This window comes from Ovis aries, chromosome 3 (genome assembly GCF_016772045.2).
Source record: "Ovis aries strain OAR_USU_Benz2616 breed Rambouillet chromosome 3, ARS-UI_Ramb_v3.0, whole genome shotgun sequence".
NCBI classification, from domain to species: Eukaryota; Metazoa; Chordata; class Mammalia; order Artiodactyla; family Bovidae; genus Ovis; species Ovis aries.
Genome location: NC_056056.1, coordinates 116943470 through 116970048, shown reverse-complemented (window position 1 = coordinate 116970048; position 26579 = coordinate 116943470). Strand labels below are relative to the sequence as shown.

The 26579-nt window shown below is 39.4% G+C and overlaps 1 protein-coding gene across 1 annotated transcript in view; it reads left to right on the top strand.

Moving 5' to 3' along the window:
- LIN7A (lin-7 homolog A, crumbs cell polarity complex component) overlaps positions 1-26579 on the top strand; it is a 158512-nt gene that overhangs the window by 25491 nt on the left and 106442 nt on the right. The window contains exon 2 of the mRNA XM_004006220.5: positions 23795-23913. Within this exon, the coding sequence (XP_004006269.1) occupies positions 23795-23913 (119 nt within the window). The remainder of the gene's footprint in view (positions 1-23794; positions 23914-26579) is intronic.

Genomic DNA, 26579 nt, shown 5'->3' with positions numbered 1-26579 from the left:
TATCTTTTCCCTTTCCCATTAAAGATATCCTTGATAAATGTCATGAGTAAATTTGTTTAAAGCATTATTTGAATGTGATGATGTTCTTGCACCTGAATTAAGGTATTCAGTGTATGTATAATTCAAGATAAAACTACTCAGTAAATTATGGCAGGTGTGGCTTATGTTAATGACACTTGAAAAATAATGCCTTTCAAATTAAACTTTTTAATGTAAGAGTAGCTTGTTTTGCATTAAAACATGTGAATTCATACTCAGAAGTATTGGGATATTATTCAAAAGATAAAACAAAGCTAAGCTTATTTAATTTTCTCTGAAATAGAACAAAACCCAGCTATTTCCTGTAAATTCAAGACCTTGTTGAGCAAGTCATTTCAAGTTTATTGCATTTGCCTGTTTGTTTTGAGGTCAATTAGATCCTAATGACTCATGAACTAGAAAAGGTACAGGTATAATTTTAAGGGGATCTAATGGTCTAATGATCTATGGAGAAGGAAATGGCCACCCACTCCAGTGTTCTTGCCTGGAGAATCCCAGGGATGGGGAAGCCTGATGGGCTGCCATCTGTGGGGTTGCACAGAGTCGGACACGACTGAAGTGACTTAGCAATGGTCTATGGGATTAAATTTTTTTTCATCTGACAAGAAAATATTATTTTAATCTAATATGAAGTTGCAGCATCTGTTTTTATCCAATTAAATGTTTGTGAAGTTTAAACTTAACTCCTCATGCTTAGAGTCTGCATCCCGACCTCCAAATTCCATCTCCTAGAACTTCCTTAGAATTACAGTTGAAAATGTTTCTGATACATTTTCATGCATACAGCAGTTAAATTATGGTTACAGAGTCACTGGAACAGTCTTTTTGAGCAGTGTGTTGAATAACGTTATATAAGTCACCCCTACTCCAAAATGTTCCCTCCATCTCTGGACATGTATTTTTCTCGTTTGTTTATTCAGTGAGTATTTAATGAGTACCTGCCTTGTTAACGGCCTTCAGCTGGGCATGGACAGCAAAGAAGAACAGAAACAATTCACGGTTCTTGTTTTCCTGAAGCTTACTATCTACAGGAGAGAAGTAGTGGTCAAATAATCCTGGAGATAAACATAAAATTATAATAATGATAAGTACTAGGAAACTGGATTAATGAAAAGTAATTGAATGAAAGGGATAACATAGAGAATTATCCTAGAGAAAGCTTCCCTGAGGAAGTTATATGTGACCTGAGATCTGAAGCATGAATAATCACTCAGTTGGTAAATAGTATAGGAAAGAGAGTTTCAAACAAAGAGAAAAGCAAGGTTTTATGGCAAGATGGACCATGGCAAATAAGAGAGTGAGCCTATAATAAGAGTTCAAAATAGAGCATGGTGCCAGAAGACACTGGAGTGATTAGTCTTCATTTGACATTAGACAAAATGATTGTGTAAAAAATCCTACATGTGTGCATGCTAAGTCACTTCAGTGGTGTCCGACCCTGTGACTCTAGGGACTGACTGTACAACCCACCAGGCTCTTCTGTCCGTGGGATTCTCCAGGCAGGAAGACTGGAGTGGGTTGCCTTGTCTTCTTCCAGAGATTTTCCTGACCCAGGGATTGATCAAACCCATGTCTCATGTCTCCTGCATTGGTAGGCAGGTTCTTTACCACTAGTGCCACCAAGGAAGCTCCCTAAAATGAATAGATGACTTTTGTAGGTGAGAAGATGTAGGGTTACCAGGAAAATATTAATTGTATTTCTATATAACAGCAGTGAGCAATTGAAAACTAAAATTCAAAAAACAATATGATAGCATCAAAATCATGAAATACTTGGAGTCAGATTTAACACAATTTGTATAAGAACTGGATTCCAAAACATACAAAATGTTGCTCTGAGAACATAAAGATTTAAATAGAATGGTATACGATGCTCATGTGGTTAGGGATTCAACACTGTAAAGATGTCATTTTTCCCCAAATTGTTACATGATTGTAACATAATCCCAGTTAAAATGTTAGTGATTTTTTAATTGATAATTTAATTGTAAGATCTATATGAAAATACAGACAGGATAGAATAGCAAAATTGAAAACCAAGAACAAAGTTGAAAGGTTTATGTTGCTACTTCATAACATAACTTGCTATAAAGATATAGTAACTAAGATGATGTTAGTGTAAGTATTGATAGGCTAGAGGTCAGAAATAGGCCCACAAGTGTATAGCCAATTGATATTCAATAGTTGTGCTGGGGAAACTCAGTGGAGAAAAGCTAGTCCTTTTAATAAGTGATACTATAAGAATTTGATACTCTGCAAAAAAATCAAACCTGATGCATCCTATCATACTCAAAACTCACACTCAAAACTCTACTAAAAAATGCACCAGAAGTATAAATGTAAGAGCTAAAATTATTATGCTCTTTTAAAATATAGAAGAAAATGCTTGAGAGCTTGGGTTAATCCAAGATTTCCTGAACTGAATGTAAAATGCATGAATGATAGTAGAAAATGATAATAAATTTTAAGTTGTTGGTATTTTCAAGAAAGGTACTGTTAAAGAAATTTTCAATTAAAAGGTATTGTTCAGTTCAGTTCAGTCTCTTAGTCATGTCCGACTCTTTGCAACCCCATGAATCACAGCACGCCAGGCCTCCCTGTCTATCAAAAACTCCCGAAGTCTACCCAAACCCATGTCCATTGAGTCAGTGATGCCATCCAGCCATCTCATGCTCTGTTGTACCCTTCTCCTCCTGCCCCCAGTCCCTCCCAGCATCAGGCAGGGTCTTTTCAAATGAGCCAGCTCTTCACATCAGGTGGCCAAAGTATTGGATTTTCAGCTTCAACATCAGTCCTTCCAATGAACACCCAGGACCGATCTCCTTTAGAATGGACTGGTTGGGTCTTCTTGCAGTCCAAGGGACTCTCAAGAGTCTTCTCCAACACCACAGTTCAAAAGCATCAATTCTTTGGCGCTCAGCTTTCTTCATAGTCCAACTCTCACATCCATACATGACTACTGGAAAAACCATAGCCTTGACTAGACGGACCTTTGTTGGCAAAGTAATGTCTCTGCTCTTCAATATGCTGTCTAGATTGGCCATAACTTTCCTTCCAAGGAGTAAGCATCTTTTAATTTCAAGGCTGAAATCACCATCTGCTGTGATTTTGGAACCCAGAAAAGTAAAGTCAGCCACTGTTTCTCCATCTATTTCCCATGAAGTGATGATACTGGATGCCATGGTCTTAGTTTTCTGAACGTTGAGCTTAAGCCAACTTTTTCACTCTCCTCTTTCACTTTCATTAAGAGGCTTTTGAGTTCCTCTTCACTTTCTGCCATTAATTATCTGCATATCTGAGGTTATTGATATTTCTCCTGGCAGTCTTGATTCCAGCTTGTGCTTCATCCAGCCCAGCATTTCTCATGATGTACTCTGCATAGAAGTTAAATAAGCAGGGTGACAATATACAGCCTTGACGTACTTCTTTTTCTATTTGGAACCAATCTGTTGTTCCACGTCCAGTTCTAACTATTGCTTCTTGGTCTGCATACAGGTTTCTCAAGAGGCAGGTCAGGTGGTCTGGTATTCCCATCTCTTTCAGAATTTTCCACAGTTTATTGTGACCCACACAGTCAAAGGCTTTGGCATATTCAATAAAGCAGAAATAGATGATTTTCTGGAACTCTCTTGCTTTTCCATGATCCAGCGGATGTTGGCAGTTTGATCTCTGGTTCCTCTGCCTTTTCTAAAACCAGCTTGAACATCTGGAACTTCATGGTTCACATACTGTTGAAGCCTGGCTTGGAGAATTTTGAGCATTACTTTGCTAGTGTGTGAAATGAGTGCAATTGTGCGGTAGTTTGAGCATTCTTTGGCATTGCTTTTCTTTGGAATTGGAATGAAAACTGACCTTTTCCAGTCCTGTGGCCACTGCTGAGGTTTCCAAATTTATTGGCATATTGAGTGCAGCACTTGCACAGCATCATGTTTTAGGATTTGTAATAGCTCAAATGGGATTCCATCACCTCCACTAGCTTTGTTTGTAGTGATGCTTTCTAAGGCCCACTTGACTTCACATTCCAGGATGTCTGGCTCTAGGTGAGTGATCACACCATTGTGATTATCTGGGTCATGAAGATCTTTTTGTACAGTTCTTCTGTGTGTTCTTGCCACCACTTCTTAATACCTTCTACTTCTGTCAGGTCCCTACCATTTCTGTCCTTTATTGAGCCCATCTTTGCATGAAATTGTCCTTTGATATCCTAATTTTCTTGAAGAGATCTCTAGTCTTTCCCATTCTGTTGTTTTCCTCTATTTCTTTGCACTGATGGCTGAGGAAGGCATTCTTATCTCTCCTTACTATTCTTTGGAACTCTGGGTTCAAATGGGTATATCTTTCCTTTTCTCCTTTTCTTTTCACTTCTCTTCTTTTCACAGTTTTTTGTAAGGCCTCCCCAAACAGCCATTTTGCTTTTTTGCATTTCTTTTCCATGGGGATGGTCTTGATCCCTGTCTCCAGTACAATGTCACGAACCTCTGTTCATAGTTCATCAGGCACTCTATCTATCAGATCTAGTCCCTTACATCTATTTCTCACACCATTGTATAATCATAAGGAATTTGATTTAGGTCATACCTGAATGGTCTAGTGGTTTTCCCTACTTTCTCTTGGCATACAGAATGTTAAAAAGCACATGAATGATGCTCAACGTCACTTATTATTAGTGAAATGTAAACCACAACTAGAATGAGCTATTTCCTCACACTGATCAGAGTGGCTATCATCAAAATGTCTACAGACAGTACACACTGGGAAGGGTGTGGAGAGAAGGGAATTTTCCTACACTGTCAGTGGGAATATAAACTGGTACAACCACTATGGAGAATAGTATGGAAGTTCCTTAAAAAACTGAAAAAAGTATTACCACATTATCTAGCAATCCCACTCCTGTGCATATACCCAGTGAAAACCATTCATTTGAAAAGGTACATGCACCCACCTCAGTGTTCACTGCAGCACAATTTATAATAGTTGAGACTCTGAAGCAAATGAAATATCCTTCCACAGAGGAATGAATAAGGAAGCTGGAGTATATATATTATTGTTTTTGTTTTTCAGTCACTAAGTTATGTCTGACTCTTTGTGACCCCACGTACTGCAGCATGCCAAGCTTCCCTCTCCCTCACCATCTCCCAGAGTTTGCTCAGATTCATGTCAATTGAGTCAGTGATGTTATCTAACTGTCTCATCCTCTTCAGCCCTCTTTTCCTTTTGCCCTCAATCTTTCCCAACATTAGGTTGTTTTCCAATGAGTTAGCTCTTTGCAACAGGTAGCCAAAATATTGGAGCTTCAGCAGCAAAGAGTCAAACCAGTCAGTCCTGAAGGAAATCAACACTGAATATTCATTGGAAGTATATCTGTAAAATGGAATATTACTTAGCCATAAAAAGAATGAAATGATGCCATTTGCAGCAACATGGATGGACATAGAAATTATCATACTTAGTGAAGTCAGACTAAGACAAATATCACGTTATCACTCACATATAGAATCTTTGAAAATGATACAAATAACTTATTTACAAAATGAAAACAGATCCACAGACTTCAAAAGCAACCATATGATTCAATTCAGTTCAGACTCTCAAGAGTCTTCTCCAACACCACAGTTCAAAAGCATCAATTCTTCAGCGCTCAGCTTTCTTCACAGTCCAACTCTCACATCCATACATGACCATTGGAAAAACCATAGCCTTGACTATACTCATGACCAAATAGCACTTTTTATTAGTTACTATTAGTTTGCTATGCAAATACAATAAGTTACTCAACAATTATTTTTCCTCCTCCTCCTTTCCCAAGATTTGTTTTAGAAAAGAAACATCTATGAAAAGTCTGACAAAGCAGCCCCAGGGAGTCTAACATAATGAGGAGGAACTCATTATTTCATCATTTTTAGTTGGAATTTAAGTCATCTTTTGTACAGCCTGATAGTAATCACGTTCTCAATAACTATCATTCACCATAGCAATTGCTGCAAACACCAAGCTTCACTTTGTCCTCTAATCATCTTTTAAAGACAAAGATAGCACCACACTAACCTCACCATACAATTCTCAAAGTATCTAAAAAAGCCAGTGACAGTATGATATAGTAGTGATACTGTAACAGAGGAAACATATTATTAAGTAGCTTGATAGCAGAATAATATATCAGAGTGTCAGTTTAGATAAAAACATTCATCTGTTCTCTAGGTTAGGAGATATTTGAGGACATGAAAGTTTAAATTTATAAGATTTCTTTATAATGAGCTCTTTGAAAACACCCAGCTTGATTGGGTGTCTCTCCAGCAATTCCCTGATAAAATTTTTCCCTTCCAACTTACTGAGCACTATAAAAAGGGGAATTGGAATGTACTAGTAATAACAGGAAAAAATTCCAGGTTTACCATATACACAGGGGAATCAGGCTTCTCAGCTGGTGCTAGTGGTAAAGAACCTGCCTCCCAATGCTGGAGACATGAGAGACACAGGCTCAATCCCTGGTTTAGGATGATGCCCTGGAGAAAAGGGCATGACAGTCCACTCCAGTATTCTTGCCTGGAGAATCCCATGGACAGAGGAGCCTGGCAGGCTACAGTCCATAGGGTCACAGAGAGTTGGATACGACTGAAGAGAGTTAGTACTCCTGTCTCCTTCATTGCCAGTTACTTCAGGTGGCATCACTACCAATGTAAAAGCTTGGTAATTTCCCATGTACTTCCCTGGTGGCTCAGAGGTTAAAGTGTCTGCCTGGAATGTGGGAGACCCGGGTTCAATCCCTGGGTCGGGAAGATCCCCTGGAGAAGGAAACGGCAACCCACTCCAGTACTCTTGCCTGGAGAATCTCATGGAGGGAGGAGCCTGGTAGGCTACAGTCCATGGGGTTGCAAAGAGTTGGACACGACTGAGTGACTTCACTTTCACAAGCTGGAGATATACTAAAACTCATAGAGCCTAAGGATCCGTATCTTTTTTGTGTCTAGTATTTTAAGATTTGCTATTCAGTTCCTCAGTCCTGTCCAACTCTTTGCAGCCCCATGGACTATAGCACATCAGGCTTCCCTATCCTTCACTATGTCCTGGAGTTTACTCAAACTCATGTCCATTGAGTCGGTGATGCCATCCAACCATCTCATCCTCTGTTGCCCCCTTCTCCTCCTGCCCTTAATCTTTCAAAGCAGCAGGGTCTTTTCCAATAAGTTGGCTGTATCAGGTGGCCAAGGTATTAGAACTTCGGCATCAGTCCTTCCAATGAATACTGAAAACTGATTTCCTTTAGGATTGACTGGTTTAATCTCCTTGCTGTCTAAGGGACTCTCAAGAGCCTTCTCCAGCACCACAGTTTGAAAGCATCACTTCTTTGGTGCTCAGCGTTCTTTATGGTGCAACTCTCATGCCTGTACATGATCACTGGAAAAACCATAGCTTTACCTATACAGACCTTTGTTGGCCAAGTAATGTGTCTGCTTTTTAATATGCTATCTAGTTCTTCCAAGGAGCAAGCATCTTTTAATTTCATGGCTGCAGTCACCATCTACAGTGACTTTGGAGCCCAATAAAACAGTCTGTCACTGTTTCCATTGTTTCCCCATCTATTTGCCATGAAGTAATGTGACTGGATGCCATGATCTTAGCTTTTTGAATGTTGAGTTTTAAGCCAGCTTTTTCACTTTCCTCTTTCACCTTCACCCAGAGGCTCTATAGTTCCTCTTCATTTTCTGCCATTAGGATGGTGTTATCTACGTATCTGAGATTATTGATATTTCTCCTGGCAGTTTTGATTCCAGCTTGTGATTCATACAGCCCAGCATTTCTCATGATGTACCTTATATGTAAGTTAAATAAGCAGCGTGACAATATACAGTATTTTAAGATGTTGGGCAATCATGATTTAACTTTTCATTGAGAAACAGAGTTAGGAAAAGTAAAATACATAGAGTTAAATTTAAAGCTTTTTGAAAAGTGTTTTTGTTCTTTCATCCGACTACATCTAAAGTCATTTGAGGTCTTAGATGAAATATAAATAAGGGGTAGTGGATGGACAGGCTGGTTAGCTGTGATGCACTATTGAGGTATCATCTTGCTAATCTGTATGTGCTAGTTGTATTCCTGAAACTATACTCCCAGTACTTAATTGGATAATGAAGAAGCACCCATTATATTCATTTTCTAAGAAATTTCAGAAACAATTTGTCTGTATACACAATGTAGTTTTGACAAAGTATTTTAAAATACCTCCCAGAGAGTTAAAAATAAGGCTTCTCTAAAAATTTTCACAAGTTCTAAAATAAACTCTGATCTACTTTCCAAGTCATCCCCATGGTTCTTACTCCTCCCATTTGTAGAAGGTTAAATTTGGTCTTTATAAAGAGATGGAGTCTACTCCCTTAAATCCTAATTTTCTCCGAATTCACATTTTGTAAAAAAAAATCTAAATCTTGTCAAATCAGGCCTGATATAGTATCATTGTTAACTAGTGAGGACAAATACTTATATAATATTAAAAGTATATAATATATACTACTTATCTCACAACAACATCTAATTCCTCACAATCAGTCTTATTCAGCAACCAGTTTTTAAGTGCCTACAATTATCATGATTCTGTAGTGGATACAACAGAGCATACAGAAATTAGTAGGACCCCGGTGTTCTAGTATTTAGTGTGAAAAAGGGCTGTAGATTGTCCCACTTCTTTTAGCCATGAAAGAATAGATTACATTTTGGCCAGGTCTAAGTCCTCATATATTTCCCCAGTACAGCCAAATCAGGTGTTCATTTGTGTAGCTGCCAAGAAGGCTGGAAACAAGAAAAAATGAGATGAGCTAATTTCACCATCATTAGAAGTAAGGTTATAGTTGGCTTTCATTATGTAAAGACATGGAGGCAAGATTAAAAAGAAAAGTGAGGTGAAAATATAGAAAAAAGGGAAAGACATCACATATAGTAGAGATAAAGCTCAAACAGAAAAGGAAGTTGAAACTTTTAGTTTCCTGAGGTTTCAGGTAATGATAGGCAAATTAAGCTTCAATTTTAGCTGCCGGGGAAAGTTAGATGAATTTTTTTAAAAAAGGAAGAAAAGAAAAAGAAGAAAACGTTGAATATAGTTCCTGGAAAAACTGGCAACATGTTGTTCATTCAGACCATGTAACAGGGATTGTTTGACAAAGAAAGCTCTATCTTAAGCTTTGTATACCTAAAGATTTGTTTATTGAGTAAGTAGTCACTTTCAAATGAAACAGGTACCTAGTACTTCAGAGAATCGCTTGGTAACTACAGCTTTTCATTTTGTTATATAAAGTGTTCCTCTGATTGCATTAGGTTTGGCAGACACTCTGAGCAGAGTCTGGACCAGGGGTTTTCACTGTTTAAATTCATGATTTTAAGATTCTAGCATTGTCAAACTTCTTTGTGGTGACACCTCAATGTCGTCCCAAATCCTGGGAAGAGAATTCATTCAGCTTTTGATAATAAATATAAAGTGGGATTATTTTTTAACAGCATACTAAGTAAGGTTTTTAATTTGAGCACATTTAAATTGAGCTAATTCATCCTAAGGTTTACCAGATTGCCTGCATTTAAAAAACATGGCAAGTTGTGGGTAGATCCAAACAGAGATGAGTGTCAGATGAGAAGGACGCACTGGTTGTCATGTTTCATTTATAACTTGTAAATCGGCAGAGTTGCTTTCCATATCAGAGCAATGCAAGTGCAGAGCATTATTATCCGCATATATTAATTCGTTGGTACACATGCTTTGTTGTGCAGCATTAGATTTTTAAACTGGGTGTTCTTTGATCCAATTTTTGGATACTTCATAAAGCTAGTAATCAGTCAGTATTTCATGTACACTATTTAAAATGTAGACTTAATAATGACTTCTGTAACACTGTACATGAAACACTAATGTATGGCTAAGTTTAGTTGTTTAAAGCCATCCTACTTGCACTCTGTTGGTCAGATATGGCTATGTCTTTAAAAAGAGGACATCTACTCACCTTTTCAAAGGAAATTTGAGTAGCATAGTTTCATTCCTATAATTTCACATTTCCTCTTCAAACATTTCCACTAAATAGAACAGGAAGTGAGGACTCATAGAAAGAAAGGGTTAGAAGTATAGATCTCATATATATAGCTCACGTGCCAGGTACTCTCTATGAAAATCTCATCATAATTATATTCTCTTTCAGACTTCATAATAGCTATATGATCAATATTACCACATTTTATAGTTCTCAGGTCTCTGACTTTTGGGTTTATATCCATATTCTCCAACCTCTTGGTGCAGTGATGAAGCATTTTATATAATCCCTAATTGACCCTGAATGGAGGGATCTTATATGGACAAGAAGAGGCTAAGCAGGAGAGAAAATGCCACCCTGTTATTAATGTCTATTTAAAATAATTTTGTCTTCAGGGTTCTGATACTTTTCTTCTACCTTGTTACTCTTGTTACTTGTGAAGTTTGTTGACACCATTTGCTTATGGGTAAAGCCGCAGACACAATTATTGATGAAGCAGGCTAACACGTATGACTGTATTCACTAATCCTTTTCTGCTGAAGAGACATTCTTTTGAGACCTCATCATACAGATATGCATCCCCTTGGGGTACTGATTATTCTCCCTGCCTGTGCTGTCCATGTCTTGCTGTCCCCGCTGCCACCATTTAATCTAAGCTTTCACCATTTCTTGCCAACGCCACAGTTATAACCTTCTTTCTAACTGGTTTTCTTTGTATACCATTGATCTGCTATAACTAATTTCAAACAGTGATCATAATGATATTTGTGAAACGTGAATCAAATTATATCATTCTTCTGCCAGAAATTCTTCAATGACTTCTTTTGGTAATTACGTGAAAATAAAATCTTCTTATAAGATCTTTGCATAAAGTCTCTCTGTTTCCTATACAGTGGTATGTTGGAATTGGTACTTCTGCCTTGTGAGAGCTGATTGTTAAGTAGTCAAGAATTCTTTAAGCCAATGATAACATGTCAGTAGTTTGAAATTGGTCACGGTAGGAGTATTTGCACTACAGAGATCAGTTGTTGTTGGAGAGTCCCTCAGTCATGTGATCCCATGGACTGCAGCACACCAGTCTTCTCTGTCCTTCACCATCTCCCAGAGCTTGCTCAAATTCATGCCCATTGAACCGGTGATGCCATCCAGCCATCTCATCCTCTGTTATCCCCTTCTCCTCCTGCCTCAGTCTTTCCCAGCATCAGGGTCTTTTCCAATGAGTCAGCTCTTAGCATCAGGTGGCTAAAGTATTGGAGTTTCAGCTTCAACATCAGTCCTTCCAATGAACACCCAGGACTGATCTCCTTTAGGATGGACTGGTTGGATCTCCTTGCAGTGCAAGGGACTCTCAAGAGTCTTCTGCAACACCACAGTTCAAAAGCATCAATTCTTCGGCTCTCAGCCTTTTTTATGGTCCAACTCTCACATCTGTACATGACCACTGGGAAAGCCATAGCCTTGACTAGATGGACCTCTGTTGGCAAAGTAATGTCTCTTTTTAAGACGCTGCCTAGGTTGTCATGGCTTTTCTTCCAAGGAGCAGGTGTCTTTTAATTTCATGGCTTCAGTCAGCATCTGCAGGGATTTTGGAGTGCAAGAAAATAAAGTCTCAAAAAAAAAAAAAAAGTCTCTCACTGTTTCCATTGCTTCCCTGTCTATTTGCCGTGAAGTGATGTGACTGGGTACCATGATCTTCATTTTTTGAATGAGAACCCCATGAACAGAAATCAGAACAGGCTACAGATAAGAACTTTTTGTGTTTTGTGTTTAGAGAACTGGTTGTTAATCATTTACCAGCATCTATTGTGGCTGTTGCGTCCTCCCTGTCTCACATAGTGCTCCACTGACGCTGGTTTTATCTGTTCTAATAGGTAGGCTTGTTCCCTTCAGTTGAGGGTCTTTACTTGCCCTTCTTGTCTGAATATTCCTTCTTTGGATTTTCGTATGGCTGGCTCCTTCTCACTATTCAAGTCTAGTCTGGTGTCACCTTCTCAGAGAGGCTTTCCATGGCCATCTTTAAAAAAAATATGTTTATTTGGCTGTGTCAGGTCTTGGTTGAGGCATGCAGTGTCTGTAGTTGTGGCATGTGGGCTTAGTTGCTTTGCAGCATGTGGGATCTTAGTTTCCAGACCAGGAATCAAACCCATATTTTCTGCATTGCAAGGCAGATTCTTAACCACTGGGCCACCAGGGAAGCCCCTCCATGACTGTCTTAATCAAAGGACCACCATCCATGTTTGACCACAGTTTCTCAATAACATCAACCTTATTCCTGCTAGAATAATGCCTTTAAAGTCATTTCATTTGGTATTAGTTTGTATTTGGCTGCAAGTCACAGAGAACCAAATAGTTAAGCGTGTATTTTTCTCATAGACAAGAATCATGGGGTTGCACAGTTCAAGGCCAGTGCACAGCTTGGTGATGACATCAAGGGCTTGGTCCCATCCTTCTTCATACCCCACCTTCCTCAGCACATGATAGCCTTTTCGTGATCACAAAATAGCCAGTTCACATCTCAGCAGACTTGAGCCTGGCAAGAGATGGGGAAAGAGTAAGGGTGCAAAGACCAAAATGCTGAAGCATATGCCAGCATTTTATCCATTTAAGAAGCCTTCCTGGAAGCCAGACCCAGTGACTTTACCACTTATAACAACTGGGCCAAATGACAGAAGAGTCTGGAAAGAGAAGTGTGTTTGCTTTCCAGCTTTTGTAGTAGAGGAAGGCAAGGAACATGAGGGTTTGGATGACTTTGGGGTAGATAATTCATGTTGTTTGCCATAATACTCAATACATTTTTATGAAATTTGTGATGATATGTCTTAAATGACCCAGCTCCATCTTCATCCAAGTTCCAGATGCAAATAAAGTCATGGATAAATTCTGCAGTCTAAATGTTAGCAAAGTTAATAAAAAGTCATCATTAAGGAAAGAGAAAATGATAATTGAAGTATTTCAGATGACTGGAAGCTCCTCCCACTTAAGTTTCAATATTTTGTTTTTGGTTATAATATTCAATTATTTTAAAGGAAGTTTTTCAAGAACATGTTATCTTACTGTCATCAGGTACTTAATGATTTGATCATTTTTGATTAAAACATGTTATCAATATGAGCACATTGATTATCAGTTCAGTTCAGTTGCTAAGTCATGTCTGACTCTTCGCAACCCCATGGACTACAGCACGCCAGGCCTCCCTCTCCATCACCAACTCCCAGAGTTCACACAAACTCATGTCCATAGAATCGGTGATGCCATCCAGCCATCTTATCCTCTGTCATCCCCTTTTCCCACCCCCAGTCCCTCCCAGCATTAGGGTCTTTACAAATGAGTCAGTTCTTCACATCTGGTGGCCAAAGTATTGGAGTTTCAGCTTCAACATCAGTCCTTCCAATGAATATTCAGGACTGATCTCCTTTAGAGTAGACTGGTTGGATCTCCTTGCAGTCCAAGGGACTCTCAAGAGTCTTCTCTAACACCACAATTCAAAAGCATCAATTCTTCGGCACTCAGCTTTCTTGATGGTCCAACTCTCACATCCATACATGACAACTGGAAAATCCAAAGCTTTGAGTAGACAGACCTTTGCTGGCAAAGTAATGTTTCTGTTTTTTAATATGCTGTCTAGGTTGGTCATAACTTTCCTTCCAAGGAGTAAGCATCTTTTAATTTCATGGCTGCAGTCACCATCTGCAGTGATTTTGATGCCCCCCCAAATAAAGTCTGTCACAGTTTCTGCTGTTTCCCCATCTATTTGACATGAAGTGATGGGACTGGATGCCATGATCTTAGTTCTCTCAATATTGAGCTTTAAGCCAACTGTTTCACTCTCCTCTTTCACTTTCAACAAGAGACTCGTTAGTTCTTTGCTTTCTGCCATGGTGTCATCTGCATATCTGAGGTTACTGATATTTCTCCCGGCAATCTTCATTTCAGTTTGTGCTACATCCAGCCCAGCGTTTCTCATGATGTACTCTGCATAGAAGTTAAATAAGCAGGATGACAATATACAGCCTTGACATACTCCTTTCCCTATTTGGAACCAGTCTGTTGTTCCATGTCCAGTTCTGTTTCCTGACCTGCATACAGGTTTCTCAAGAGGCAGGTCAGGTGGTCTGGTATTCCCATCTCTTTCAGAATTTTCCACAGTTTATTGTGACCCACAAGTCAAAGGCTTTGGTATAGTCAATAAAGCAGAAATAGATGTTTTTCTGGAACTCTCTTGCTTTTTTGATAATCCAGCGAATGTTGTCAATTTGATCTCTGGTTCCTCTGCCTTTTCTAAAACCAGCTTGAACATCAGGAAGTTCATGGTTCACGTATTGCTGAAGCCTGGCTTGGAGAATTTTGAGTGTTACTTTTCTAGCGTGTGAGATGAGTACCATTGTGCAGTAGTTTGAGCATTGTTTGGCATTGCCTTTCTTTGGAATTGGAGTGAAAGCTACCTTTTCCAGTCCTGTGGCCACTGCTGAGGTTTCCAAATTTGCTGGCATATTGAGTGCAGCACTTTCACAGCATCATCTTTCAGGATTTGAAAGAGCTCAACTGGAATTCTATCACCTCCACTAGCTTTGTTTGTAGTGATGCTTCCTAAGGCCCACTTGACTTCACATTCCAGGATGTCTGGCTCTAGGTGAGTGATCAAGCCATCGTGATCATCTGGGTCATGAAGGTATTTTTTGTACAGTTTCTGTGTATTCTTGCCACCTCTTCTTAATATCTTCTGCTTTTGTTAGGTCCATACCATTTCTGTCCTTTATTGAGCCCATCTTTGCATGAAATGTTCCCTTGGTATCTCTCATTTTCTTGAAGAGATGTTTAGTCTTTCCCATTCTGTTGTTTTCCTCTATTTCTTTGCATTGCTCGCTGAGGAAGGCTTTCTTATCTCTCCATGTTATTCTTTGGAACTCTGCATTCATATGGGTGTATCTTTCCTTTTCTCTTTTGTTTTGCTCTTCTCTTCTTTTCATAGCTATTTGTAAGGCCTCCTCAGACAGCCAGTTTGCTTTTTTGCATTTTTTTTCTTGAGGACGGTCTTGATCCCTGTTTCCTTTACAATGTCATGAACCTCTGCCCATAGTTGTCAGGCACTCTGTCAGATCTAGTCCCTTAAATCTATTTCCCACTTCCACTGTATAATTGTAAGGTATTTAATTTAGGTCATACCTGAATGGTCTAGTGGTTTTCCCTACTTTCTTCAATTGAAGTCTGAATTTGGCAATGAGTTCATGATCTGAGCCACAGTCAGCTCCCAGTCTTGTTTTTGCTGACTAGGTAGAGCTTCTTCATCTTTGGCTCCAAAGAATATATCAACCTGATTTCAGTGTTGACCATCTGGTCATGTCCATGTATAGAGTCTTTTCTTGTGTTGTTGGAAGAGGATGTTTTCTATGATTAGTGCATTCTCTTGGCAAAACTTTATGAGCCTTTGCTCTGCTTCATTTTGTACTCCAAGGTCAAATTTGCCTGTTACTCCAGGTGTTTCTTGACTTCCTACATCTACATTCCAGTCTCCTGTAATGAAAAGGATATCTTTTTTGGCTGTTAGTTCTGAAAGGTCTTGTAGGTCTTCATAGAATCTTCTTCAGCATTACTGGTTGGGTCATAGACTTGGATTACCATGATAGTGAATGGTTTGCCTTGGAAACGAACAGAGATCACTGTGTCGTTTTTGAGATTGCATCTGAGTACTGCATTTCACACTCTCTTTTTGACTATGATGGCTACTTCATTTCTTTCAGGGTTCTTTCCCACAGTAGTATATATGATGTTGATCTGAGTTAAATTCACCCATTCCAGTCCATTTTAGTTCGCTGATTCCTAGAATGTCGACGTTCACTCTTGCCATCTCCTGTTTGATCACTTCCAATTTACCTTGATTCATGGACCTGACATTCCAGGTTCCTATGCACTATTGCCATTTACAGCATCTGACCTTGCTTCCATCATCATTCACATCCACAACTGGGTGTTGTTTTCGCTTTTGCTCTGTCTCTTTATTCTTTCTGGAGTTGTTTCTCCACTGATCTCCAGCAGTATATTGGGGTCCTACCAACCTGGGTATTTCCATCTTTCAGTATCCTATCTTTTGCCTTTTCATACTATTCATGGGGTTCTCAAGGCAAGAATACATTGATATACTGTAATGTATTGAAGGGTTATCTTCCAGGACTTTGAGCAATGTTATGTCTGTTTGCCTCAGTTTGCAATGATGCTGTATTTAAAAAATAAATTTGTAATACCTTTATTGTTTTATTTCTAATCCTTTTTAATGGCAAGATAGAAAAATAAGTAAGCATGGGCATTGGAATCAGACACATCTGATCTTGAATCCTGACTCTACCATTTCCTAGCTATGTAGCCTTGGGCCAGATAATTCATCTTTCTCAGCCTTATCTGTTTTTTAAAATATTTCTTTAACTATTCAATGAGGACAGTAGTAGGTAATCCTTTTACATGTTTTTGAGGATTTTATAAGATGATCTAAGGCAAATGAAAGTGGATGATGGTCTTTAGCTCACCTTTTTCTGGAATACATATTAAACTATCATTAACCTACAAAGTGCATTTGTGGACCGCTTCCTGCATCAGCACAACCCAAGATGACTACTAAAAGAGAAAATTTCAAAGCTTCCCCGTCAGCCTCTTTTTTTTTTATCTAAATTTTTAATAAATGGTACAAGGTTAATTTTTTGTTGTCGTTGACTAAAATTTGAGAACCACTGATTTCCGTCCCAAGCAAAGATATATTGATCAGATTAGCTTAATCTCTGTTAACAGGCTTGGATAAGAAGTGCTGGGAATGATTTTAAGAATATGCTTTCCTGAGCCATATCTCAAATGCAGTCTAGATTCTAGAGCCATACTGCTAGGATTCAAATCCTAACTTGACAACTTACTAGCTCTTTCTCCAGAGAAGTGATTTTAACTCTATGGGTCTCTGTTTCCTTTCCTGTAAAATGGAGATAATATTACGCACCTCAGAGTGCTCAGAGAAGGAAAATGTTGAACATTCATGCTATACCAAAGTCTATACATGACAGCAATTAGTATTGTAAGTAACATTGTTTTTAGAACCCACAGGGTGTACCTTAAGAGGACATATCAGTGATTCTCAGCACAGCCACACATTACATCACTGGGGAGCTCTGAAGATTCTGATGCCCAGGCCGTATCCGAGAACAGTGAAGTCAGAAATAATATGTAGCTAGGAGCTAGGTATCTGGTTTTTGTTTGTATGTCTGTTTATTTTCAATTCCTGCAGGTGATTCCAGTGGGTAGCAAAGGCTGATAAAAATTCTTCCCTCTCATTTAAAAGCTCTCCAGGGAATTCCTGGAAGTTTAGTGGTTAGAACTCAGTGTTTTTATTGTCAAGACCTGGGTTCAGTCCCTGGTTGGGGATCTAAGATCCTGTAAACCAAAATAAATAAATGAATTAAATAAAAGCTCTCCAGATAATTCTGATGATCACTGAATATTACTTGAGAGAGGTATACTGGTAAATGAGGTTAATCTTTATTGTGAAAGGGAAAATAAGAGCTCAGCCTCTGACCAAGAAAGCCTGCAGGACACAGGGCTATTATAAAAGTATTGAATGTTGAAGGAAAAAGCCTCTAAAAGAAAATCTGTTACTGGAATAAAAATAAAGGGCACAGGGTCTGGAATCACTTAGATCCAGACTCCAAACCCAGGTCTCCTATTTGTTAATGAAACACTTAATATCACTATAAGCCTCAATTTTCTCATTGTAAAATGTGGATATTTACTACCACATAAGGTTGTTACGGGCTTTCCAGGTGGCTCAGTGATAAAGAACTCTTCTACCAATGTAGGAGACATAAAAGACAGGGTTCAATTCCTGGGTTTGGAAGATCCCCTGGAAAAGGACATGGAAACCCACTCTAGTATTCTTGTTTGGAAAATCCCATGGACAGAGGAGTCTGGCGGGCTACAGTCTATGGGGTCACAAAGAGTCAGACATGACTAAAGTGACTTAGCAGGCATGCAGCACACAGGTTGTTAGAAGGATACAATGGGTAAAGAGATGGAAAGCTCCTGGCTAGTAATGACTCCTACTACATAGACATTAAATAAAGGTTTATTGTTATGGTTGCTTTTTCAAGTGAGGTTAATGGAATCCAGAGTGTGAAGGAGAGTGACGAGGGGCAAGGGCACTGCCCAAGTACTGTGCTTAGATCATAGGATAGATAATGGAGGTATGAACCTGAGAGTTGGTAGATGAGAGGAGGAGTTCATTTCAGGAAAAACTTCTGAGCTCTTCTTGCTTGCCCAGTGTTTATCAAGCAGCCTCCCCAGTCCTTTTCTAATATTCCTTCCAATGTGAGCTATCCTGGTAAACCCAGACTTGTGTGTTAGTAACCAAATTTTGTAGAAAAGTTTCATAAAATGAGTGTAAGAGTTTCTCAGCAAGAACCTTAAGAGGGCTCGTAAACAAACTACACACAATTTATTGTAGTTGTTTTAAGAACAATTATTTCACTTATTGAAAGGTTTATTTGACTTCCTTACAGATCTTGGGTCTTGCAGGTTTCTGGTAATTTTATAGAGCTAAAGGGAATCAGAATTAATTTTAAACTCCATTTAAACTGCATTTTAACATCCAATTTGTCACTCACCACGTCTTTGCAGCACCAGGCAGACCTAGGCTGGAAGGACCCGATCTCTGCCATTCTTAGTCTTGGGGCTTCTTTTGGCTTTTACCAACTGCCGCATGGCCTCACATTGCTAGATTCGCTTGGGTGGGTGCCAGCGAGTTGGCTCTGGTGCCAGTGCTCACCAGTCTCCACCTCTGACCAGATGGGCAGGGGCAGGCAGATCACCTGTGCCGCCGGGAAAGCGGCTGTCTCCCTCTGCAGGCGACCCCCAGTGGCTGCAAGAGCACTCCTTGCTTGGCTCTTTGGAGAGAAGAAAAGACCTAGTATTTCGTCCAACATTAATGACTCAACAGTTCTTCATACTTTTTTTTTTTTTTTTTTTCATCTCGCAGTTACCTCTTCATACGTACTGGAAAAGGCCTATGGTATAGTGTAACAGAACTGGCTCAGCTTTCAGTAAGTTTTGGTGGAGTGAAGGATGACTAGTTTCCTTGATAGCTCATTTTTGAACAGTATTTCTCAGTTTTGAATGGTCGTGGGAATCATCTGGAATCTTAAGGAACCTGGTGACTGAACCTCACACTTAGAGATTGTGAATACGATTCTACAAGTCTGGGGCGAAGGCTGACTTTACGACTCCACAGCGGTTAGGGTGACCAGCCTTTGCTGGGAGCACTGTTGCAGAGTAGGGTAGATACTTGACACTGTAGATACTTTCATTTATGGACTTTTATCAGCCATTCCAAGGCTCTCAAAAGAATCCCATTCAGTAGCCTGTTATATAGGGTGTCAAAGGATAATAGAAAGTGCAAGAGTTTTGGGAATGCTGGGACGAAAGGAAACCGGAACTATCGTTTTATTCATATCTCTTTGAAACAGGATCTGTGCAACAACAACTTTAGAATCACTTGACTCTTGGGATTGATATATACACACTACTCCACAGAAAACAGGTAACTGATAAGAACCTACTGTATAGCACAGGGAACTCTACTTAATACTCAGTAATTACCTATATGGGAAAAGAATCTTAGAGTGGATATATGTTTGTGTGTAACTGATTCACTTTGCTGTACAGCAGAAACTAATACAACATTTTAAATCAACCATGCACTAATAATTTTTTTTTATAAAAGCTAAAACTAAAAAAAAAAAAAATCACGTGAATAATTTTAAAATTCCTGAGCCGTATCCTCATGCCTCCTTAGTCAATGTCCCTCAAGTGGCAGTGGGGGAGGGATGTCAGGAACCTATATTTTAATACATTTCCCCAGGTGATTCTTAGGCACACTCATGTTTTAGAACCATTCATTTCTAGCAGAGGTTCTCAACATGCACATTTGAATCACATAGGGCTATAAAAACACCCATGCCAACTAAACTAGGGGTTCTCAAACATGGCTTTTATCAACCATTGGCGTCACCTTGAAGGCTTCCAAAAGCCCTTGCTCAGGCCCCACACTATGCCAGTCACACTGGAATCTCTCTGTGAGACCCAGGCATCCATGATTGTCAAAGCTCTCCACGTGGTTCCAGTCTGACACCAGGATTGAGAACCACTATACCATATATTCTGGTTTAATTCATTTGGGGTGAGTCTCAGGCATTAATAACTTATCGTGGCAATCATTCTGTGATATACATATATCAAATAATTATGTTGTACACTTAAACTAACACAATGTTCTGTGTCAGCTATGTCTCAATGAAACTGAGGGGAAAATAAATAATTTCTAAATGCACCCCAGGTAATTTTAAAGTGCAGCCCAAGATAAGAACTCCTGAACAGTCATTTTCAGCTTTCTGAATTTCCAGTTCAGTCACTTGATACCCTTTAGCCTACACATTCAGGCTTTCATCCTTCCTGCACATCAGACCCAACCCAGTCCCGACCAAAGCTGACAGTGATCTGGAGGCTTATTCTCATGAGAAGTTAGTTATATGTCCACCTAGACATAGGCCTCGACGCCCTTCTTTTCTAGTCTCATCAACTAATCTATCATTCATTCAACAAATAGAAACACCCAGTATTTGTCAAGGACTCTTCATTGAACTGTGGATACGATGATAAATAATACACTGCTCCTGACCTCTCAAAAATCTTATGTATTCGCAGGCTAAAGGAGGGAGACATTTATACAAAAAGAGCTCTAGCAGAGAGTAGTAATTATTACAATGGATAAGTGAACAAAGGACTGTGGGAATACCAATATGATAGCAACTAAATCTGCGTTGGAGAGTCAGGGAAGACATGTCTAAGGAGAGGCTATCTAGGCCAAGTCTTCCCTACATGACCTGTCGCACCCTCCATGATGTGATTTCTCTCTACTGCATTTCTTGCTACTCTTGACCTGGTTTCAGCTTCGAACATACTAAACTCTCAGTTCTTTGAATGCCCCACACTCTCTTGATAAAACTTCTGTAGTCAGTGTTTGTTTGCCTGGAACTTTTTTCTCCTTTTCTTCATCTGTACCTCCTACCTAGGGCTCCGCTTAGCTGTTATTTTCACAAAGAGCTCCTCACTGACCTCCTGGATGATGATACATGTCCTGGTTAGACATCCGTGTACTAGCCTATAGAGCTGCTTTTATAGCTCATGCCCCCTTTATTAGGTATCTGATCCTTCAGACCTGTGAATGCCATGAAAGCAAGAGCAACCGGTGGTCTCCATCACCAGTGTCTCTCATGCCTGGCACTACAGGATGAATAAGTTATTGCGCTCCGGGAACAGCGGATGATACGCTCAAAATCACAGAGACTTGGTGTTCTGTGCTGTGTTCTAGAATAGGAAAAACTTTGGATAATCAATGTGTACGTTTGGCAGGAGGAGATTTTTAGTGATGAGTCAGAAGAGGTTGATTGTTAAGGGCTTTGTATGTATTCCTAAATGGTCTGAACTTCACCCTGTGCAACAGGAAGCCAGAAATAGGTTTTATTCAGGAGTATAATAATGAGGTTTATCACTCTACGGGCAGTGTGGAGAGTGGACTGAAAAAGAAAAGCCATTTAAAGAACATTAGGAGATACTCTAGTCCCTGGGTGAAAAATAGTAAAGGCTTCCCTGAAGTAATAAAGCACAGGGTTTCCATTCAAAAGGCATTTTGAGATTGAACCTATAGCACTTGCTGACTAATTACATGTGGGGGTGAATGTAAAGATGATGCCATGGTCTAGCTTGGAAGACAGGCTGGGTGGAGATGCTATTAATGGAAATACGGCTGGGTGGAGATGCTATTAATGGAAATACGGCTGGGTGGAGATGCTATTAATAGAACTATGGAATGTAAGAAGAGAAGAGCTACTTTCAGTAAAAAATATAACAAGCACAGTTTTAAACATGTTGAGAGTTCCAAGTACCTGTTGGAATCTGGATAGAGTCTTTTATGTAGTTAGAAGTACATACAATTCTCAGCTTGGTATCTTATTGATTGTGGATGTGACTGGTTTTGTCCAACTGACTATATTGACCTTCAGTTAATGTACAAAAAGACAGATTTTTGAAACTGACAGTGTCTTACTGATTTCATGATTTGTGCTTCCTTGGGCCACAATTGGCAATACTTAAAGGGAGTCTCCATTAAAGTTACTTTTTGGTTCTTTGATTAAATACATAAACCTATGCCAACCCCACCTGAATTTTTAGGTGGTAGCAATGCTTCCCCTGATAGCTCAGTTGATAAAGAATCTGCCTGCAATGCAGGAGACCCCAGCTCTATTCCTGGGTTGGGAAGATCCCCTGGAGAAAGGATAGGCTACCCACTCCAGTATTCTTGGGCTTCTCTTGTGGCTCAGCTGGAAAAGAATCTGCCTGCAATGCGAGAGACCTGGGTTCAATCCCTGGGTTGGGATGATCCCCTGGAGAAGGCAAAGGCTACCCACTCCAGTATTCTGGCCTAAACAATTCCATGGACTGTATAGAGTCATGTCGCAGAGAGTCAGACACGACTGAGCGACCTTCACTTTCAGTCTTATTATGGGTGACTCTACTGTTATGCTTTTTTCCCTCATCTGATTGTGTGTTCAGAAAAGAAGCATGTCTTATTTTTCTTGTCAGTTTTAGTGCCAAGTATGCAAAGTGATGGATGGATGGATGAATTATTTATTTAATTAATTAATAATCTGATGGCAGGGATATGGGTACTTCCTGGAGTTAATCACGTAGGAATTGAAAATCTCTACATGTAACGTCTCAGTGTCTTTTCAGTGAGTTATTGGCCACAGCAACAGAGGTAGAAGAGATCCCTATAAATATTTTTTAAATGGCCTTCATCTTATCATTTTCTCTTGACAGTACAAAACTGTCCTGGGAATTTAAAAGCTGTAGTTATAAATGACTGTGTTTCTTGATACATATCATCAGGTGAAAGAGAAGCATTTAAACTAATTGTTGTTGAAAAACTCTTCTGGTGCTAAGAGACAGCTAGGTGGGTACATGATCAGACTTTTATTTTCAGAAGATAACTTTATGGATCCTATGAAGTGGCTGGAGGAGAATAAGTGATTCCAGTTGGAGAGAGGACAGATGATGTTGAGGGTCTGCAATAATGCAACGGCAGTAACGTGGAGAGAGCTTGTTCATTCATTTATAAATATGATATGAAGCATTTGTTTACTGTTTTACACCAGACTCTGAGGATGCAGTGGTGAATAAGCCCAATTAAATTCTTACGCTCAAGGAGATTATAGACAAGTAGAGAAGATGCACACAAATCAGATCATCATAATAATAAATGTAAAAATGCAGGTTTGATAAATTTGAAATGAGAAAAGAAAAACTGAAAAAAAGCCTCTCAGAGGTAAAATTGACAGAACTCCTTTCGTTATTAGGGTATCAGAATATACAAAAGACCTGCTTCCTGCTCTTCTTTTTTGAAAGAATATTAGACTAATTTGTATAACAGAAATAACATAGGAGAAATACCACTGAGGAAGATGTATTATGTGACAAATGGTGTGGAAAGATTTAAATGACCTTTTACCAAAAGATGAGACCAGAAAACTATGAATTATAAATTCTGGTTTTGCAATAAATTCCACTTACTTTTCATAGTCACTGTTTAATTGGAATAGTGGTGCTTTTGATAAGATACAGTTTACTCCATGTCTCTCTACATTTTGATTTTTTTTTTCATTCAGATGTTGCCAGAGCAATTGAATTACTGGAAAAACTACAGGAATCTGGAGAAGTACCAGTGCACAAGCTACAATCCCTCAAAAAAGTGCTTCAGAGTGAGTTTTGTACTGCTATTCGAGAGGTATGGGACTAATATTTTTATAACTATATTCTGCTCAATGCCTTCTGAATAGAAAGCATGTCTTTTCCACACAAACAGTTGAACTAGTTAAGAATGTAACTGCATCTTAAGCTTTCTGTTTTTAACTGCTTAGACAGATGATAAAATATAATTTAGTCTGCTAAATTCCAAAATTAGATTCAGTTAGGATTTATGCATTCATGTAAAACCAAATGTTGAGCTTACGGTACCCATGAAGTGACTATTTCAGTGCGTGACTCTGACACATAGTCTAAACTTTTTAGTAGTCACTTGAAGTCGTCTGGAAATTCAGGTAGAAGTAGTCATCATTAATGGGGACTGAGGTTTTCTTAACACTCGACTAAATCTTTTTCAGGTAAATCTGAAAGAGTAACTCACTACTGACTAAACTTATAGTTATCTGAAAATTACTGTCTAGTGCAGTAATGGGAACAGGCTGATATGCTCTTCAACAAATCTTTGTAATGCTTTCCTGTTAATGATTTTGAAAAGCCTGAGGTAGAATAAGTATGTTTAAAATGACTGTTTGCATTTTTTATTAATTTGTGGTGAAATTGACTAGTCAGTTAATGAATTTCACAGGTTATAAGATAGTTCACTTAAGGTGTATACTCTACAATGCTTTCTTCAGTAAGCCCATCACCTCTTCCACAGTTATTTAGCACATAAAGTACATATATGCAGCACTATTTATCCTGCCCGAAGTCCTCAATATTAAATTACGTACTGTCATCCTTTCCAAAGTCAGTTGAACCCAGTGGCTGCCGAGAGAGTCTGTGCAGCAGAGGGCATGCAGTCTCTCAGAGATGCTTGTATCAACCTTCCTCTTAAAAAAAAATTTTTTTTTACATAAATGCATTGCTATATTTATATGTTTATTTTGGGCTGCGCTGAGTCTTTGTTGCTGGTGGACTTTAGTTGTGGAGAGTGGGCTCTATTCTTTAGCTGTGGTTTGTGGGTTTCTCTTGTTTGTAGTGACTTCTCTTGATTGTAGTGACTTCTCTTGTTGTGAAACATAAGTTCTAAGGGTGCTGGCTTCAGTAGTTGCAGACAAAGGCTCAGGAGTGTGATGTGCTGCCTCTCGGGTATGTGGACTTCAGCAGCTGTGGCACAAGGGTTCACAAGCTGTGGCCCGCGAACGCTAGAGAGTGCCAGCTCCAGTAATCATGACTCAGTGGTTGTGACTCGCAGGCTCCTGTGCGCCAGCCAGTAGTGGTGCGTGGGCTCCGTTGCTCCATAGCATGCGGGATCTTCCCAAACCGGGAATTGAACCTGCATCCCCCGCATTGGTAGGCAGATTCTTATCCACTGTACCATGAAGGAAGTCCTCAGCCTTCCACTTTGTGACTATACTTGTGGTTAATGCATGTTCTCTGCCTGAACAGCGCTAGTTTCTGAGTTGTCACTAAGTAGAAAGCCTCATGTAACCGACATTAAGATACACAAAACCTCTCTCACTGCGTGTTTAAGCCACGCCTACCCAATGAGGTTACTATTTGAATTTTGCTAGGATTTGACTTCGACAGTGCTTGTGCTAAATCTTTACTACGTGAGGTTGTTAACTACTTAATTTGTGTTTACAGTGAATGCAGTTTAAGGAAGTAGCCATAATTCTATCTCTACATTTTAATCTGTGAATTTTACCAAAGACTAAAAGAAAATTTCTCCAAGTGTATGAATTCTTGGCCATCCACTGCTCAGTGGGAAAGGTATAAGATACATAGAAACCCCATGGGTCTGTCTCAGTCACTCTGTAGACTAAGGCCACATCCCCTATACACTCTTTTCTTCCTTCACAGAGTGCTGCTCCCCTGTGATTTGCTGGCTGACTTTCCATCTTATTCTGTCCCCTTTCTACTTTCTACAGAATTAAGTAAAGAATAGTATCCATTAAATATATCTCTTTGCTCATAGGGAATTTGATTTGTGATCCATGTAAAGTCTCTACTTTTATGGAACTTAAATTCCAGTGCAAGAATGATGATTAATAAATATATAATACAATGTCAGAAAATGGCACTATGGAGAGAAATGAAGCAGGATTAGGGGAGTACGGGTAGGACTCTCTTAAATTAGAGTGGTCGGAAAATAATTGAAGTCACGGAACAAATCACACAGGTATTGGAGGGGATAGTGTTCCAGGTAGAGCAAACCACAAGTGAAAAAATTCAGAGACAAGAATTATCTTAATCCATGGAAGCAACAGTCCAAAAGCCGGCTATGCCTTCAGTGAAATAAGAAAGGTAGGCTTCCTAGAGGCAGCTGCTGCTGCTGCTGCTGCTAAGTCGCTTCAGTCGTGTCTGACTCTGTGCGACCCCATAGATGGCAGCCCACCAGGCTTCCCTGCTCCTGGGCTAGGGAGCAGGAAACACAAGGCCTCACAGGCCATGATTAGAACACTGGATTCTATCCTAAGCATGATAGGAAGCCCTGGGAGCATTTTGACCTCACCTGCTCAGCTTTTAAAAAATGCTTTTCTGACTGCTGAGAATACATGGGTCCGTGCAAGAGTAGAAACAAAGAGATCAGTAGTAAGGTAAGGAGCAGTTCAGGAGATGAGCTGATGGCAGCCTGGATGAAGGTGGCGACAGTGCAAGTTGTAGGGAGTTGTCAGATTCAATATCTATGGTTTTGAGAATAAAGAC